The sequence below is a fragment of the Penicillium angulare genome (assembly GCF_028827245.1).
Source record: "Penicillium angulare strain IBT 27051 chromosome Unknown utg000012l_segment0_segment0, whole genome shotgun sequence".
Classification (NCBI taxonomy): Eukaryota; Fungi; Ascomycota; class Eurotiomycetes; order Eurotiales; family Aspergillaceae; genus Penicillium; species Penicillium angulare.
The window spans coordinates 120,028-139,039 of record NW_026623171.1 but is presented as its reverse complement, the minus strand read 5'-3'; the positions used below and the strand labels follow the sequence as shown (position 1 = coordinate 139,039).

Below are 19,012 nucleotides of genomic sequence, written 5' to 3'. Positions count from 1 at the left end.
GCTTGCTATTTTTACATCTGTAAAATCACATGTACAGATACCCTCGGTATGATGATAGAGCGTAATAAACGTGAATCCAATCTGAGGCTCCATTGGGCTTAGATCTCGGAAGCCCCGAAGATAGTCAACAACCATCAAACCAGCGTCGGTTAGACCCTCAAATTGTCCAGTTCGACCAAAGTCAAGGGTGAACAATGTAAGAGCGGGCACAGTCGGCAGAGTCCACAGACCGTTCACATTCTGAAATGAAAGTCCTCCGCCTATAGGCGTAGCAGTACGAGCGATTTGTCTATTTCGAACGTTAGCTACTTGAGAGAGGCTGTTAAAAGCAATTGTAAAATTTTCATCTGTTTAATCCGCCTGGTTCCAGTTTTCAAGGACTTCAGTTACCTGGGTAAGCCCTCGAGCGCGATGGAATGCAAAGCGCCTATGAGGGCGTTGACGACGTTCATCCAGGAAACTTCCCAGGCGTCTAAAAATGTTAGGCATGATGATGATGTGAATTTACTAATATGATTCAAAGGGAGATACGGGCGCGAAGAAGAAGAAGAAGAAGAAGAAGAAGAAGAAGAAGAAGAAGAAGAAGAAGAAGAAGAAGGAGAGAGGCTTCCAAAGTGCCTGAAGTTTCTTTTCTTATATAGACTTGAATTGAAGTAGCTACTAGGGTACTTGAGATCATCGTTCTTTGAGGTCTTTGCTAAATCTATTCGTAGTAAATTTCAGTGTTTGAAAACACTTTGTCGAGAATAAAACACGAAACGTTCAAAGGCTATGTATGGTTCTTTGGAGGAGTCTTGAACGGACTCGAAGTCTTTCTTGTTTTATGAGAGATGTTCAAAGAGTAGGCAAGAAAAGGCCAATAATAATGTGGCGGAGTGCCTACGATCACTAGTGATACACAGAAAAGTGTATAATACGAGCAATCACAACGCTGAAGAAGGCGAAGGGAGACGCGATCTGAGGCCCCAGTACGCCTTTGCTGGGGCTCTACACCTCAGGAACTACATTATCTAGGTAGCTAGTAACAAATCTAGTGACGCCGCACTGCGAGCGGCGACCCCTGTATTCAATATCATCCAAAGAAATTTTTAAAAGAGACTGTTGAAAAGAAGCATGTTTCAACTGCTAAGAATAACGTACAGCTAATTCAGTGGTAGGCCCCTACATAAGGGCCGGGCCGCGACCGGGCCTAGAAGTGTCTGCTGCTCGTGATCGGCAACATGCAAAGTGTGCTGTATGCCTTGAGCACAGCCTGCACAGGTCGGAAGTCTTTCGCAGGCCTGCCCTGTAGGGATGGGCACGATATGATATCGTTAGATTTTTGAATTATCGTTATCGTTAAACCGAATTCCTAGCGATAATACCGTTAGATGATATCGTTATTACGATATCGTATCGTGAAGCTGGAGGATTATCGTGATCTTTACCGTGCGATATCGCGCGGTATCGTTTCTCGTTGCATATTGTAGTGAGGAAAGCCTCCGCTCTGTTAGGAATGACCCTTACGGTTGCGGAGTTATTATTCCATTTCGTTTCTTCTGGCTATACAGTATAGCATCGCGTTACGATTAGTTCTGAGTAGCACACTTCTTACACTCTTTTGATCACGTTCTGCGATTCTGATTTCCCGCGTTGACCAGGGAAAGATATTGATGTTTTGCTGTGGGTTTTTCTGACTAGTATTCTAATACAGGCCTATTCCCCCTCTTCAGTATGTAATATATAAGGGGGATAGTTAGCTTGAGCCTAGATTGTACGATAATTGGCACTTACTAGGTAGTTTCGAGCTTTAGAGGTCTCTAAATGGATGTGACTAGCTTCATTTTTGATGATAGTATCTTGTTGTCCTGGTGAAGTGTGGATATCAGTAAAATATAGGCGGTGGCAAATTCTTCAATTTGAGTTGTTCATGTACTAAATTTGGTATTTTGTTTTGTATATAAAATTATATGTAGTACTAAGTGTTGTATTTCTGCATTAAAATTCTACGCGGCGGTAACTTGAAATCTACTAACAGGCCACTAATTGGGAGACCTATACTAGCTACAAGAGGTTGGCACGAAGATCAGGATTAAGAAAGCCAATCCCTTTAATTAAGCCTAATAATAACTCTAAATCACTCTTAATAACTTAAAGGAGAGCGTACATAGACGTGCATGTAGTACCAAATATAGACATTCAATCTGCAGGGTCCCGGGCTTCCCTTTGCTACTGCAGTTGGGACAGATGTTTTTGAATCTCCAAGACGATTATTCTATTTAATGCTTATCTCTACCTATTATCCTTCTACATTAAATAGGCCTTCTCTTAATTTCGAGAACCGGGAATCGGAAAAGAATGGTTCTGCAGTTTATTCTCGTACTTATCCTCGCAGGAAGAGCTAGCACGCATATCTATTCCATTTCCGATTGCTCGGATTCAAAGGTGGTATCAGGCTGTGGGTATCATGACTAGGGGCGACAAGGCTCGTGGTGCAGAATGATTCAAAGGTGGTATCAGGCTGTGGGTATCATGACTAGGTCGGTAGTGCAGAATGATTCAAAGGTGGTATCAGGCTGTGGGTATCATGATTGGGGGCAACAAGGCTAGTAGTGCAGAACGAATATGGCTTTGAAATTTCAGTTAAGCTATAAATCCACCTTCCAAAAACGCTGAAAATTCATTCGGTTTCCATTCTATTCCACTCAAAGGCCTATTCCCAACTTGAGGTCTTATTCACAATGCGTCTCGGTCCTCTCCTCACCTCAACGGTGACGGTCTTCTCCATTGCCCATGCCCTTCCATCAAAGAGCACGACCATCAACGTGCTCTATCGCCATGACCGAAATGATGAAAAGCACGGCATAGCCGCATTCAACGGCGCAAAGCAGCTTATCGGTCACACCTGCGACTACACCTTAGACCATGGGAACTTTGCTGCCGAACACATCCAGTTCAAAGTTGACGAGAAAGCTTCTGGAGAAATCATCATTGGAGGCAAAACCTACCCAGTCCATTCTAAGGCTGAGCACTCCGGTGGCCCAACATGTAACCGCATCTACAGTGATAATGAGATTGAGCTGGATTGCACCGTTACCATGGATGCAAAGTTTGTAGGAAAGCCTATCTCAATTAATGAGACTCAGGCCTGTTTTGGGGGTGATCTTACTGCATTTGATTTGGCACAGGGTGTTCGGATTCTTGATACTTCCAAAGCTGGACCGGTGGACCGTCGCTCCGCTGTTCCGGTCACTAAGAGCGAACTTAATGAACCTGAGAATGTTGATAAGCGCTCGTCATGTTCTTCCAGTGAGACCACTGTCGCTATAAAGAGCGTAATTCAACAGCAATACTTTGCTGAACAGTACAGTGTAAGTATCTATCATTCATCATATTATGATACCCCTATCTCTTTCTCTCTTCAAACCCGATTTCAATCAACTAATATTTACATTTACAGAAAAACATCGAGTGCGGCTCATCTTCATCCTGCTCCGCCTCCGTAACAAGCAGCAACTCACACACCTTCACTTTCACATCATCCTTCGAACTATACAAATGGATTAGTGCCGGATTCAGCGTTTCCAAAACATTCACTGAAAGCGCCTCCTACACCTGTGGTGGAACGAAAGGCGAAACAGTATGTGTATGGTACAATGCCGCACACACAAAATACCAAGCCCAAAACCAGATATCGCTTTACTGCGACGATGCTACTGGTGGAACTAGTCTTGTCGAAAGCCCATCGGTACTTGTCTCGCCGAACAGTAATGGGAAGGGTTCGAAGTATTACTGTGTTATTGGAACTTGTCGGGATAAGGGAGAGGGGTACTGGAATCCTAAGGGGAGATATGGAGGTCCGAATGGAGTGAATGATCTCGGTGATGCGGGTGTTCGTCCTTGAAATGATCTTAGTTGGGTTTTTGGGACTGCGAGTAGTTTTTTTGGTGAGCGGTACTGATCTTAATGGTCTGTGTCGGGACATTTCAAAGACTGGGACTCAGAAAGGGGGTTTGGAATGGAAGCTTTGCTCTGTTGGATAGCTTCAATGTTAGATTCTGTGAGGAGATTATCTAGAATCTGTTTGACTTTTTTAATTTTATGTAATGGATTAGTCAGTTATTTCCCAAGGTATACTTAATAACTTTGGGGAAGCATTGAGAAACAAATACTAAAGAAGAATTAGAAGATCAGAATCCATAGTGTACGGTATGATCGTACGTAGACGATGGTGGGAAAAGCTAACTAAGCTATCGATGGAATATGCTATGTAAACACAGAAAATACTAAATAGCTTACGCGAACATTCATGCCTTTTTTCCCGTTCTACTTGTTATGGATGCTGTGACTGTGCATGCAGCTACTAGTATTATCTGACCGCACTGCTAGTGGTATTCCGAAGAAATTTTATAGCCACATGTGCACCACCTTGACAGCATGCATACTATACATCAGAGACACTTATACATTTTAACTAGTACAGCACAGCACTTGCATACCATTATATTTCAATCACGACTAAAGACGCACGGTAAACGATATCGCTAGCCAAAGGCCTCACGATACGATAGAGCAATATCGTTTGGATTACGATATCGTGCCTATCCCCAGCCTGCCGTCGCATCTTGTTGACAACATTTCTTGACTTGCCTCGCGCTGCAATCGGGTCTCCAGAGTCAGCTGTTATCCCACAACGTTGAGGCCTCGGCTTGGCGGCTTGGGCGGTGGCAGATGGCAATTTCCACCGTATATACCCTTCAGGGTGAGTATTCCGAGGTCTCTCTCTTTTTCACACGACTACAGCAAGACTTTATCTGATTATGTCCATGGGTCCACTACCCCAAAAGTCGCTTGCTGAGGCATTGGCAAATGCGTTAAAATCTCGAGAGGCAAAATCTGCACGTCGTAGGCTGACTATCTTGCCTCAGGAAACAGTCGACTTTTCTTCTAATGACTTTCTTTCTCTTTCTACCGCGTCTATCTACCGGAATCGGCTGCTGGCTCATTTAAACAAGGCCCCAGAGTCCTTCCCATTCTCAAGTGGCGGATCACGGCTCCTGGATGGTAATTCGGCTTATGCCGAGGAACTAGAACAATTTGTGGCAGAGTTCCACCATGCCCCCACTGCACTGTTGTTCAACTCGGGCTTTGATGCAAATATTGGTGTCTTGTCAAGTATTCCACAGCCAGGTGATCTGGTTGTGTACGACGAGTATATTCATGCTAGTATACACGAAGGCATACGTTTATCCCGAGCAGGCAGACAGGCGATGTTCTCACATAGCTCTCCAATTGACCTACGTAAAGTCCTGGAGAGCTCCATTCAAAATGATAAGAATATTCAAGATGGAACCCGGAACATCTTTATTGTGATCGAGTCCATTTACAGTATGGATGGCGATATTGCCCCAATTAAGGAATTCCTTGACATTGTGGATGAACTTTTGCCATGTGGAAATGGTTATTTTATTGTCGACGAGGCCCATGCAACCGGTGTTTTTGGCCCAAGAGGTGCTGGTATTGTGCAGGAGCTAGGAGTCCAAGAGCGCATATTCATTCGGGTCCACACTTTTGGCAAGGCCTTAGCCAGCCATGGTGCTGTGGTACTTTGTGGGCCAGAAGTGAGGGAATATCTGATAAACTATGCTCGCAGCTTGATATACACTACCGCCCTTGGATTTCCATTTTTAGCAGCCATTAGAACTGCTTATGAACTGTTATCTTCGGGCGAGACTGAGTTACTACAATGCCGCTTGCAAAGTTTGGTTACCTATCTTCATACTCGCCTCGCTTCTCTTCAGATTCATCCATCTGTCATGTTCGAAGTGGATCATTTCCCGGAATCTGCTATATTTGCCCTCCGAACATTTCAACCTCGGGAGCTGGCGAGCTTCTGCCAAAAAATGGGGATTGTTGTTCGTGCTATTATGGCTCCCACAGTTCCGAAAGGAAAAGAAAGGGTCCGGGTATGTCTGCATGCCGGCAATACAGAAGAGGAGATTGACAGCTTGGCAAGGGCAGTTCAGCACTGGTTAGACACAGTCTCCTCTAAAAGGGATGCTCATTTGTGATATGGCATACAAATCTAACTGACATAGATCAACGAATTAAAATAAAGAACTTCGAAAATTAATTTTCCACATACGGATTATGAAATATATTGTTATTTAGGTATATTGTCTATGTATCTTAAGCTGCTGCCTGAATTTGGAATGTCAACTTTCCCAGGGTAAGTTTCACGGAACTGGGGCTTAAGCGGAGAGGTTTGGCACGCCGAGTCGGCCTTAGCTTGATTACCATAGAGTGACATCTCGTCTATTACGCAACCGGGAAACATTTGAAAGATATAACAAGTTACTTCGAACATTCCCATTCCATTATTCACGGTTCTATGGTATTTACTACCAGCGAGTACTCAACTTCGTACTCTATTGACTGGCCGAATAGGCCCACATGATGCAGAAATCGATATCATGATCCATCAAGCATTAAAATCAAACCAAATTGTGCACAATCCCAGGTCTTATGCCACCTTTTATCGGAATTTTGCTGTTTTTCTTTTGCTTTCTTTGTTTTCTTTATTCCTTTCCTTGGAATTGGCCCTTTTTAAAGCAGGGTCTTCATGTCGTCCATGTTGCGAATACCAGCCAGATTACCCGCCTTGACGCGCTTCAGGGTCAGAGCGGCAATCAGCGCAGCACCCACGCCGGATCCATCCTCGGCAGCCATGATAGTAACCTTGTCCTTCTCTTCAGGGGCCCAATCCAGGATCTCACGGAGAGCCTGAGCACCACGAGCCTTGAAGTGGGGGTACTTGGTGAAAACAGAGCCATCAGCACCGACGTGGCAGGACTCGATGTTCTTCTTTGTACAGATGGCAGCAACACCGCAAGCAGATAAGCGAGCGGCACGGGTACCAATCAACTCTGCTAGACGGCGAACCATTTCCAGCTCGGGTTGAGTAGGACGGATGTTCAGTTCACGCTCGAAGAGATCCAAGCTTTCAGTCAAGTTCTCATAGGGGTCCTCCTCAATATTGGCGAGGAATGACGCGTCCAACAGGTAAGGCTTGCGCAGCTTAGAGGTATCCTGTTCCTTGAAGATCAAGCCAGGGTGTGAGTCGAGAATATCCACGAGGGCCAAGCGGAAGATCTCGCCCAGGTAAAGACCGGCAGTCATTTTCTCGAATGCTTGTTGACCGGGTCGGGGGGAATCACGGTCAATAATCTCGTCGTATTTGGTCAAGGGGAGTACGACACGCTCGTTATCAAAGGCACCATATTCACAGTTAATAGCAACAGGCATATCGGCGGGGAGCCCCATATGCGCGAGCTTAGGCACGGAACCAACATCCTCCATATATGCGGCGTTGACTCCAGTGCCGAAAATACAGCCAATTTTCATCTCTGAGTCGGTGTAGGAAGAGGCGATAAGAGTACCTGTGGTGTCGTTGATCAGAGCAGCAACTTTAATGGGCAGACCCTTTCGTAAGAGAGAAAGAAAAATTAGATATGTGATAGAACAAATCGAGAAAATATTGAGGCCGAGGACATACGCGCTTCTTCAGGATAGTCTCCAAGGGAGGAACCACATCCTCGCCTTCAACACCGTCGATGTCGAATCCCTTCGTCCAGCGTTGCAAGACACCGTGATCAATGTAGTCCTGGGTAGCGGGGTAAGAGAAGGTGAAACCCAGAGGAAGCTTTGTCAAGTTCTCATCCTCGTGGTGGAACTCGATAAATTGCTGCAAACAGTCGGCAATGTATTCCCACAGCTCCTCCGCGGTACCCGTCCTCAGCTCCTCGGGCATCTTGTATTTGGATTGGGTGATATCGAAGGCGCCCTTGGCATCTGTTAGGGTAATCTCACAAACACGCAGGTTGGTGCCTCCCATGTCAAGGGCCAGGAATGTGCCTTGTTCGTTGCCATCGGGGAATCCCAGAACCCAAGTAACGTTCATCGGCTAATCGCTGTCGTTAGCTTCACATAATTCCTGTTACAAGATTAATTCACGGATAGAAGGGCGTCTCACGATGTTGCCACCCTCTACAGTCAGACCTAAGTTCAGATGACTTGTCAGCTTCAAATACGAGGTCGCACGAGGCCTACGGTTCCTTTATAGAGACCTCCAGGTCGCAAACTCACCCTTCTCAAGCTCCTTGACGAAATGAGCCACAATCTTCTTTAGCGTGGCCTGATCCACGGTGAACCTCTCCTCAAAGTCCTTAATCTGCTGTAGAAGATTCTGCGGCACATCATGCATGGATCCTGGTGGGGTAGAATGATGAACACGATTAGCACGGCGATCTTCGCGATACAGAACAGATAAAGCTCACCCTTGCGGGAAGGGGGATGTTTAGGACCGAGTCCGACCATGATTACTATAAGTTCACTGGGGGCAAAATGTTTTTTTTTTCCAACGGTCTTCGCAAAGAATAAAACGGAGGGAAAAGGAAAACAAGGGAGGGGAGAATATGACGATATGGAAAGGGATGTGGGGCAGCGATCTCTCTTACTTGATTTGGCTGCGGTAAGCAACGGGTTCAAAGTCAATTCTGCACTCTATAGGGAGTTTGGCGGTAGTGAGGGCGGTGGAATCTAGCAGAGATATTATTGGCTGTGGAGTTCATGACATAGATCTCTGGAGGCATCTGCGGTGAACATAACTGCTGGTTTTATTATGTAGAGGTGACTATTCACCGCCTTCCACGGCTCTATCTAATCTGCAGCACCGAAAGCTTTATAGAAGCTTTCTCCTTCATAAGGACAAGGAATCAAACAACCTACCCTCAATCACAATCGCATTGACGATTACAATCTGCATATCCAAAGCCCCCAACACACCACTCCAATATGACCTCCGAACAACCCCGCCTCCAAATCCGCACCCAACACTGCACATTCTGCAACCATCTCCTTCTAGCGACGACCAGGGATCTAAAAATCCTCCCAACCCGAACAGGAGAAGCAAAAGATAGAGCCATTATCCTTCCACTCGAAAAGAACGAAACCGAGCTCGAAGACGAAGACACAAACACAAACACAACATTCAAATCACAGTCTAAACATGTTACTCTCCTTCTTTCAACGAGTATACCTGATCGGCGCGCGACGCTTATTCGGCGCGAAGACGGTATCGAGAAGAGAGTTCTTGTAAGGTGTGGACGTTGTAGGGTTGTTATGGGGTATTTCCTGGATGAGGTGCATTATGATGGGGCTGGGCTTCAGGTGAGAAGTGCAGGTGAGGGGGAAGGGGAGGATGAGAAGAGGTTTCCGGCTGTTTATGTTTTGCCTGAGGCTGTTGTGGAGACGGATTCTATGGGAGGATCTGGGGGTGATGGGAAGTGGAAGATGTGGGCTGGAGAGTAGACGGTTTTCCATTTTGTACATTGTATACATCCAGACGTCGGATAATGTCTGGCAACGCTTGGCGTTCCTTTTCCGTTCTAGTGCTCACACCTCGCCGCTTCATGATCACTGAGTACAATTGAACACGCGCCTGAGTGGCCTGAGCCCCGGTCAGTGGTTAACTACACTGGCGTGGACCTGATGCACTCACTGAGCGCCGTAACCCGATCACTGAGCCTGATCTCTGATTTGACCATTGCTGACCAGGGACCTCATCTGCTGACCCAGCTTCAGACGAAGAATGGGTTGAATGAAGCTAGCTCAATAAATACGACACGCTAGGTTGATTTACATGCAACTATGGTTTTCTAGATTACATCTTGAACACGCCCCCTGAGGTGTCGGCCTCACTGGATGCTACTTGATTAGTGAACCCTTTCGTGCAAAAAATGAATGCCACAACCCCCCAGGAGCATCCCTTTTCACTTGCCCTGATACAGCGGTGTAATGGAAATACGATGTAGCATCCTAATTTGAAGGACGACGATACGTGTTTAGATTAGCTGCTCTGTAATATCAGATGGGCTTTTTACCTGGTTCATATTGAATATTCCTAGGTGTATTGATTCACACTTTTTGTGATATGTCAGATAAAAGTTTCAAGGTAATTCATTGTGTTCAGCCTGTTGGATCCTATTGAAACCCATAGTGACTTCTCAAAGCAAAGAGGGACAAATGCTCCCGGGCCAATCCCTAGAAGTAAAGGTTGTTTTGCCAATTGTGATGCATATTTTTCAAAGCTCTTGATAAGTTACCTTACCGTCATGGGCATGAATGGTCAATGCATGTGGTGTTCTTCGTATTTGGTCAGTTATAAACTCATGCATGAATCTGCGTATCGGCTGTGAGGCAGCTTGATTCCAGCTCCAAATCTGATGAACTTCGTCTTCCGACGCACAAGCTAGTTGGCATAGCGGTATTTCCGAAGGGAATACGCATATCCTTTCGAACAATGACAATGTCTGTTTGATCAAGTATTCCGCAAATTCAAATGGAATTTCGGAAGAGTCAAAAGTGGCTTGAAGGCTCAGGCGTCCCTGAATGCACTGGAATATAAGCATCAAGCTATAGCTGCTAAAATCACGTATATCATTCACAATTTCAATTTTGAAGATAGAATCTTTAGCTTGGAATCTTTGCTGGTGGTTATCCTCAGTTTCTTGCAATACAAAAAGAGTGCGGAATTGTGTCACTCTTCGAGCACTTTCACTGGAAGCTCCTATTTTGTGAAGTCCAAGTTTTTCGTGTGGCTGCATTGAATTAGAAGCCTTCTGAACCCGATCAAGAAGATCGCAGATAGGTTTTCCATGTTCAAGTCGAAGAAGAATTGGCACAGTAGCCAAAGTTGGCCCGCGGATAGAATCCAAACCATCGATGCCAAGAGTTCGACCGGAGCGGACTTCTCCAAAAATCATATTCTCATCGGAAGTTATGCGTGAGACGATGGCTTTGCTCGCCGTCGATATGCTTCTGCGAACCCTGCCGCCGTCTTAGGAGAGCGCCAGGCTTGAATAAGATGACTGCCTCTTGTAAGTTTTTACGATGCTATATGGCAACGCTTTCGTATGTTCCACGTGCCAATGGGTTCTACAGCCCGTACCCCTCGTACTTGTTGGCAGGCTGCGACTAATTTTGCATTTACTATTAAAGTGGGAGTTCTTTATTACAGCCGTTCAAGCATCACCACCGAGCTCAGGAGAAGAATGAAGATGCCTATTGCTAGGCAGATATGGAACGGAGTTATCAATCTTTTTTGAGGTATAGGCGGTCGGATTTCCTGCTCGTCGTCATGTCATTGTCTATCGATAATTTTCACAGCTGGTGGCTTCACCTATTTAAGTGCTTTACATTGTAGTTCTCTTTTTCTTGAAGCTTTGTGAGGTGGGGTCCTTATTTATTCGTTATAGCGCGATCTTTACTTCGCACCCAAGGAGAGATACAGAACGAAGACCTTCCTCAGAAGTCTGATACCTTGAATCAACCAGAGAAGACTGATCTTTCTACCTTTGACTCTGCAAAATCAACGCACACTAGTTTTGATACGGAAATCGAGGCTGAAAATGAACCTCTCAACCCGGAGGTCGAACCAACATATACCGAAGAAAAGTCGATCGAAGCAGTACCTTTCTCTATTATAAAGAGCTATCTTAAATCCATGGGGGCATTATTGTTTTGGTTCGTTGTTCTCTTGGCCTTTGGCTTTCAACAGATTACCTCCCTCGCAACAAATCTATGGATCAAGAAGTGGGCGCTCGAGTTTGACAAGTTAAACCAATTACCACCATCTGAACAAGTCCCAGGGGCAGTAAACTCTAAACACTACCTTGCTGTTTATGCTCTTATCTGTCTTTCCTTTCTTCTCGTTTCCTTTCTCCGTGACATGACAACTTTCGCCGGCGCACTAAAGGCTTCCACCGAGATCTTTGATGATCTACTTAATTCCATTCTCCATGCCAGTCTTATTTTCTTCGACAAGGTTCCGTTTGGACAGATAACAAATCGCTTTTTCAGAGACATGAGTACAATTGATCAGGAGGTTACGGTTCATTCAATGAGCACACTCTATACTTTTTGCTCTCTTGCCACGGTTCTCATTCTGATATCTGCTATGTTGCCTGTGTTTCTCCCAGTCGCCGCAGTTATCTACTGTGCTTATTACGTTATTACAAACGTGTATATAAACAGTGCTCGGGACCTCAAAAGAATGGAATCCGTTCAACAGTCTCCTCTTTATCAACATTTTGGAGAGGCTCTTAGTGGATCCATCAGCGTTCGTGCTTACGGACAAGTGAAGAAATTTACCGAGGAAAACCATGGTCTGATTGATGGTTTCAATCGACCATATGTTGTACTATGGGCTGTCAAAGAATGGTTAACTGTTCGTGTGGCATGCCTTAGTGCATTCATCTCGTGGCTCACGGGTATCTTTTTGCTCTGGCGTGTGGATACAGGAGATATCGATCTAGTAACGGCCGGTCTGGTGCTAACCTACGCAGCAACTTTCACAGAAAATGTGCTTTGTCTAGTTCAGCTTTATGCTATCGTTCAGCAAAGCTTCAATTCAGTGGATAGAGTTCTTGAATACACTGAATTACCATCGGAGCCCAGCGAGCCAATCGAGCAAACACCATACGACCTTTCACCCCAGTGGCCCGTGCGCGGCTCAGTGCGGTTTGAAAAGTATACAACTCGCTATTCACCGGAGCTTGATCCTGTTTTGTCGGAAATCACCTTTGACGTTCCGGCTAAAAGTCGGGTAGCGGTGGTTGGGCGGACAGGTGCTGGCAAGAGCACATTAGCTTTGGCACTTATTCGAGCTCTTGAGGCAGATTCTGGGCAGATCATAATTGATGGTATTAATATTGCATCTTTGCGTCTATCTCAATTATGACATGTTGTAACAGTGGTACCGCAAGACCCAACCCTCTTCAATGGAACTGTGGGAGACAACCTCGACCCGTTACATCAACGCTCGGACAACGATATCAGGGATCTACTGGAGGAGCTTGACTTTTTCAGATCTTTACCTGCCGAAATTCTCGACAATGGGGCAGTCGCCTTATCTTTAGGACAACGTCAACTCGTTTGTCTAGCTAGGGCACTTCTACGCCGGCCGCGAGTGCTGATCTTGGACGAGGCTACAGCATCGATAGATCATGCCACAGATGCATTGATTCAGAAGGCACTAATGTGCTCCGTTTCCAATGGGACCACTATTCTGACTATAGCGCATTGGCTCCTATCAATTGCAGACTACGATTGGCTGGTTGTGATGGATGCAGGTAAGGTCGTGGAGCAAGGACCGGCGGCGGGCCTTCTTCGCCGCCGAGGTGAAAATGCATTTTTCCGCCAACTGTGCGAACAGTCTGGTGAGCTGGCCCAAATTGAACAGGCAGCTGGTGTTGAAAGTTTTCCTAGATAGATTTACAATACCATTTTGTCTCCTGATATAATTGCTCTGCGATTATTTGATCTGAAAGAAAAGCAAATTTCCACAAGAAGCCGTTCACAGTGTAGCTAATCGCCTTTCAATTTGCGCACTTGTCTATCACCAAATATTTAAAAAAATCCATTCGTGTTTGCCAATATAAATTTCAAGCCCGGGATTGAGATTACTGCGACGCCATATCTTGCTGGTCTTTTTAAATGCGAATTCAAATCAAATTTACGAATCCAATGGTGCCGGCCTCGACGTTGTGGTCAATATATCGCCCATGAAAAAATCCTAGTGAATAAGGTGACTGGTCAATGGGACACATGGTTAAGATTTGAGCTATCTCTATGGAACTACCTTGACCCAATACCCAGAATTTGCCTTCTTGCTCCATTCCATGAATTGATGCGTAACAATTTCCTTCATCGTCGGAGTGTTCTACTAGAGCTTCAGACGAGATGTAGAAAGTTTCTGGGATATGACTAATTTTTTCTGACCTGCCAGTGGAGGCAACGAAGGGATTTTCTGATGAGGGAAATTGAAACTCAAATAACGGGGATTCATCACACTGGTAGACCCCGTCGATGCATGCTGTTAAGGTTATACTGTTGTAACGCCGAATAGACTTGATTCCAGCGACATACAAGAGCTGTTGTACTAGTTCAATGGGTCTATTCTCTGGTCAGAACTGTGACGAAGTCTAACGGTTTTCGTTCTTAAGGGGGGGTTATCTTACTCCCAACTGATTGTGGTGCCACACTATCAATCATTATAGGAGCGTCTTTATAGAGGACTTTCTCCCCAATCGCAACGTCTCCAAAAACATATCGCTGATGCATCAGGGTTATACTTAATTCTCCACTGAAGATTGAACTTTCAACACCACCCAAGTAAGGGCAGCCTGAGCTTTTGCTCGAGTCTAAGACCATTCCGAAGCGACACTGGTCGAAGGTATCAGATTGGCGACATAGGCTTGAAAGCAGGTTGGGTACATCATCTCCAAATGCGCTCCCGGGGACGAAGAAACCCATCAGCTCATCGTGTGGGAACGGTGGTCCTGGTGCAGGAGAGAAGGCATATGTTACTCCAATTGATTGGAAGAGAACTGATAGGTTGGTAGTCTCCAGTTGAACAGTATCCTATACCACTGTCCCATTTACCTGTATTTATGCGCTCTTAGATTCAATCATGGCAGTAAACCCCTTTCTCGCGACTTACGACTTCTTCCTCAGACCCGTCCGAGTTTAACGAGCCATATTTCATAGAAAATGCATTCGACGACGAAAGGCCGAATTGATTGGGCGTGTAGACATCTGGATTTAGAATTAGATCCGTTGACCCTGTATCTAAGTATAGATAGGTTGCGTGATGCTCCAATGGAGAAACGAGCGAACCAGAAATCCTGGAAGAACACTATTAGGGCGCTGCAAATTTTATTCAATTCACTGAAAGCTTCCACAATAATCCTTTTCTGGTACAACCGTCACAAAACGATAAGATTCGTAATTTTTAATCTGATTGGGTGAGGTGCAATGGCCTCTGGACAGGCTAATAGAGAAGACCGCCCCTTCAGTTGGAAGACAGCCAAAAAGGCACAATGCAACTGCCACTAAATTTGAAACATTCAAAAAGACTTCATAGTGATTGTTGATTGGCAACGATGGAAATTTATTATTATTGAACTTTCCAGGTAAGCAGAGAATGCATTTGGAGAAGTGATGCCCCTCTTAAGTATTTCACTAGTTATATAAAGACTTCACAGCAGAAGAAGGAAAACTTGGTAATGTGGCATCGCCTTCTTGTGACGAATGTGTTGTTTATTTTTACTAGTTCTTCTTCAACTCAAATATATATACAAACCACACTATATTGTCGACCTCAACACAGAGTAAGCCTACAACCGTATCATGGCCAGTCTTGATTGGTGCGAGCATCTTGACTCATGTTCATTTCCACTGAAAGACTTAGATGAAACTTCTGAGGTTGATTTGAACGAAGGCTTGTTGCAGAATGAGAATAACACCCCTAAAAAATGGATATTAAGCACCGAGAAAAGTGCTTCACTGCATTCTGCATATTAGGAGCCCTGTTTGCATTGGGCTTTACCATAGCAATTCTTCAGCTGTTCCCAGTGTCATCATTTCCACCTCCACTGGAAGATAAAATAAAACTGCACCACCGCAAGTCTTCTATTACCCGTGAACAAGTCTTTTCGGGGAAATGGAATGAGAACACGTCATTGCATTCAGAAAGACGGGTTACAAGGCCTAATGGTGATGATGGACACCTTCGGATAGACAACCCTGGAATCTTGCCATATCTGAGAGAAGATGATATTGGCTCATGCAAACCGACCAGTCGAATTCATGAAAGGTTTTGCAGAACGAGCTGCAAGCTCTTGAATTCATCATCCTTAATAATTAATCAAGAGATTATCAAGGTTCATCAAGTCTGGCCAAGCCCGGATTTGAAATGGCTTCTAATTTCCACAGACACACGGAGGCGATGGAGAAGCGAATATCCAATGGGCAGCTTGGTCGTCAACGTCGAATCATGTAGTATTTGCAAGGAAAAATAACCTCTTCTTGCGGTGAATTTCTTCAGATCGAGTTACAAGCATCGTAGGAGACGGCGGTCAGGATTTATTCTACGGCGTTACGGATTGGGTCTACGAGGAGGAAATTCTTCAGAGTGATTGCGCTGCATGGTGGTCTCCAAATGATCAAAGAATAATGTACTTGCGTTTAAACGATTCACAAGTGCCAGATCATTCGATGACATATCGATTCTCCCACGAATCGTCCAGTGACCAAGGAAGACATATTAGGTATCAATACATCTCTCGTTTAGTTAGTTAACGTATTCGGTAAGCGAGTTGGCCATGTAAGCGAACTGGCCACCCCAAAACACAGAGTAAATGCGATAAATCCAAGAGCTGAAACTCAACCACCACAACTTCATTCAAATGAGGAATCGGGTATTGTATTATCTCCAGTATAAGTAGTAGCATATATGAATCTCACGCTATTCAGAGTATTATTTTAAAGCATTACCATAAAATACACAATAATTTTCGCATTTCAATTTCAACTATATAGATCCGGGTCAAAACATTGATGTTTCACCCTAAGCCAGAATAATGAACTATAAATGCTATTAAAAGCACTATCTCTTAATATCGCGTCTTATTAATCAAAAGTGGTTGAATTCAATGTTGTAATATATCGCATTTACTATGTGGTTTGGGGTGGCCATGTAAGCGAGTTGGCCACCCACCCGAAAACGCGTATAAACGCGTCAAGATAATCAAACTCTTTGTTTTCAACCACCCACCATGCCACCAATTCGCACCCAATCCTCTCGGAATTCTGCCGAAAAAGAGGGCAGGATTCTATTAGCTATCCAGGCCCTTGAAAGGCAAGAGATAAGCAATATTACTGTTGCCGCGCGCACTTTTGACGTCCCACGTTCAACACTACGCAATCGTCTTACCGGCCTCAAAGCACGCTCTGAAACACGCCCAAATTCACACAAATTGACAAAATTTGAAGAGGAATCGCTTCAAAAATGGATTATATCTCTTGACGATCGTGGAGCTGCCCCTAGGCCCTCTACCGTACGCGAAGCTGCGAATCTTCTTCTTGCGGCTCGCGGAACTACACCACCCTTAATTGTTGGCGAAAAATGGGTCTATAATTACGTGAAAAGACACCACGAGCTATCACCTCGCTTCTTAAGACGTTATAATCATGAACGCGCGAAAACTGAAGATCCAAAAATCATTCAAGAATGGTTTAATCTTGTTCAAAAAACGATCCTCGAAAACGGAATCGAATCAGATGATATCTATAACTTTGATGAGACTGGATTCGCGATGGGTTTAATCACAACTGCAAAAGTTACTACAAGATCGGAATACTACGATCGGAGATCACTTTTACAACCCGCAAATCGCGAGTGGGTAACCGCTATTGAGTGTACGGGCGCGTCGGGGTGGGCGCTTCCTCCAGTGATTATCTTTAAAGGCGAAATCTTTATGAAAGGCTGGGGTGATGGTCTCCCGAGAGACTGGCGATTTGAAGTTAGTCCGAATGGATGGACCTCTGATGAAATTGGGCTTCGCTGGCTTGAAAAAATGTTTATTCCCTTGACTTTTTCGCGGACGAAAGGAAAGTTTCGACTTTTGATCCTTGATGGCCATGGTAGTCATTTAACGCCAAAGTTCGATGAACTTTGCAGTCAAAATGACATAATTCCAATTTGCATACCAGCACACTTATCACACCTTTTACAGCCTCTTGATGTAGGCTGTTCTGCGGTTTTAAACCGCTCTTATGGTCAATTTGTCGAATCTCAAATGCGACTCGGGAATAATCATATCGACAAATTTGATTTCCTCGAAGCTTACCCGTCCGCCCGAATTTTCGCTTATAAACCAGAGACAATCAAGAATAGCTTCGCAGCAGCTGGTTTAGTCCCGTATGACCCCAATCGTGTGTTTTCAAAGCTTAATATTCCGCTTCGAACCCCGACCCCCCCCTCAAGCCAGGGAAGCGAGTGGGAGCTACAAACACCCTCAAACTATATTCAGCTGCAAAGACAAGCATCCTCGATCAAAGCTCTATTAAAAAAACGTTCTCGGAACCCACCAAGTCCACACAATTCCGCGATAGATCAAATTCTCAAGGCTTGTCAAATCATGATGCAATATACTGCATTTTTAGCTCGAGAAAACGAGGAATTACGGGCTGGAATGGAGAAGAAAAAGCAGAACCCACCAAGGTCATTTAATTCCGCGATAGATCAAGTTCTCAAGGCTTCTCAAATGATAATACAATCTACTGCATTTCTAGCTCGAGAATACGAGGAATTACGGGCTGGAATTGAGAAGAAAAAGCAGAAAAGAACTCGATCTAGGCAGCAGATACCACGAGAAGTAGGGATATCAGCTGCAGAGCTCCAAGACCTAGTAGAGCCCTTGGTTGAGCTCCCGGTCGCACCAGCACCCCGGCCCGCACGACAGCCACCACCACCTCTACAACCACGGTCGAGAGCATTACCGAAATGTGGAGCTTGCGGGAACGAGGGTCATAAAAGAAACACATGTCCAGATAGAGGTAGATAGCTTATATAGAGCAGGTTTGGCCTTAGCTCAATAGAAAGTCCGAGTCAAGGGTATATTGCGTGTTCCAAGCTTTGAGTGAACCCCGAAGATTGCCCAAGGTGGTGGAACAATTATTCAACATACATATAGGGCTAAGTAGGTGTATCCCCTGATTTTCCTGGTCTTGAAAACGCTTTCAATAACAGCTTGAGGTTTGAAAGACTCAACAACTACACTCCCGCATCACGATTGGATTGCTTTACCGCAAGCACAATGCATCTTACCTCCGCGACATACGTACTGGCCGCTGCCCTTCTGGCGAATGGAGCTATTGCTGCCCTATTTATGAATCCTGATTCCGACATCGAGGCGCGATTCATGAAGCCTAACTCCGGCATCGAGGAACGATTCATGAGTCCCGATTCTGAGAACAAAAAACGCTTTATGAATTCTGATTCTGATATCGAGACACGCTTCATGAAGCCCGATTCCGATGCCGATGCAGCGTAATGAACGCCCGCCTCATTCAAGTGATAGCTTGCTTGGCCTCTTATTAGGTCGAGGCAATGTTTTACCTTCTATTTTCA

At 44.9% G+C, this 19,012-nt stretch overlaps 8 protein-coding genes across 8 annotated transcripts; 7 read left to right on the top strand and 1 right to left on the bottom strand.

The window, feature by feature from the left end:
• Positions 1-411: 411 nt before the first annotated feature.
• Positions 412-622, top strand: N7478_012666 (uncharacterized protein; the record flags this gene model as incomplete). Its single annotated transcript, XM_056928876.1, has 2 exons — positions 412-498; positions 524-622. 2 exons carry the CDS (start codon positions 412-414, stop codon positions 620-622), a joined length of 186 nt encoding a protein of 61 aa, XP_056772238.1.
• A 2,098-nt stretch (positions 623-2,720) lies between these two features.
• On the top strand, positions 2,721-3,883 carry N7478_012665 (uncharacterized protein; the record flags this gene model as incomplete). The annotated part of the gene is made up of 2 exons (XM_056928875.1): positions 2,721-3,350; positions 3,440-3,883. The coding sequence occupies 2 exons, from the start codon at positions 2,721-2,723 to the stop codon at positions 3,881-3,883; spliced, it is 1,074 nt and encodes a 357-aa protein (XP_056772237.1).
• A 916-nt stretch (positions 3,884-4,799) lies between these two features.
• N7478_012664 (aminotransferase class I/II-fold pyridoxal phosphate-dependent enzyme) lies at positions 4,800-6,050 on the top strand (the record flags this gene model as incomplete). Its single annotated transcript, XM_056928874.1, has 1 exon — positions 4,800-6,050. One exon carries the CDS (start codon positions 4,800-4,802, stop codon positions 6,048-6,050), a length of 1,251 nt encoding a protein of 416 aa, XP_056772236.1.
• A 535-nt stretch (positions 6,051-6,585) lies between these two features.
• N7478_012663 (putative hexokinase Kxk) lies at positions 6,586-8,242 on the bottom strand (the record flags this gene model as incomplete). Its single annotated transcript, XM_056928873.1, has 4 exons — positions 6,586-7,461; positions 7,535-7,942; positions 8,012-8,037; positions 8,125-8,242. 4 exons carry the CDS (start codon positions 8,240-8,242, stop codon positions 6,586-6,588), a joined length of 1,428 nt encoding a protein of 475 aa, XP_056772235.1.
• Positions 8,243-8,832: 590 nt separating this feature from the next.
• N7478_012662 (uncharacterized protein) lies at positions 8,833-9,348 on the top strand (the record flags this gene model as incomplete). The annotated part of the gene is made up of 1 exon (XM_056928872.1): positions 8,833-9,348. The coding sequence occupies one exon, from the start codon at positions 8,833-8,835 to the stop codon at positions 9,346-9,348; it is 516 nt and encodes a 171-aa protein (XP_056772234.1).
• A 2,194-nt stretch (positions 9,349-11,542) lies between these two features.
• Positions 11,543-13,309, top strand: N7478_012661 (ATP-dependent bile acid permease; the record flags this gene model as incomplete). Its single annotated transcript, XM_056928871.1, has 2 exons — positions 11,543-12,740; positions 12,792-13,309. The coding sequence occupies 2 exons, from the start codon at positions 11,543-11,545 to the stop codon at positions 13,307-13,309; spliced, it is 1,716 nt and encodes a 571-aa protein (XP_056772233.1).
• Positions 13,310-16,655: 3,346 nt separating this feature from the next.
• On the top strand, positions 16,656-18,446 carry N7478_012660 (transposase; the record flags this gene model as incomplete). The annotated part of the gene is made up of 1 exon (XM_056928870.1): positions 16,656-18,446. The coding sequence occupies one exon, from the start codon at positions 16,656-16,658 to the stop codon at positions 18,444-18,446; it is 1,791 nt and encodes a 596-aa protein (XP_056772232.1).
• Positions 18,447-18,698: 252 nt separating this feature from the next.
• Positions 18,699-18,935, top strand: N7478_012659 (uncharacterized protein; the record flags this gene model as incomplete). The annotated part of the gene is made up of 1 exon (XM_056928869.1): positions 18,699-18,935. One exon carries the CDS (start codon positions 18,699-18,701, stop codon positions 18,933-18,935), a length of 237 nt encoding a protein of 78 aa, XP_056772231.1.
• Positions 18,936-19,012: the final 77 nt, after the last annotated feature.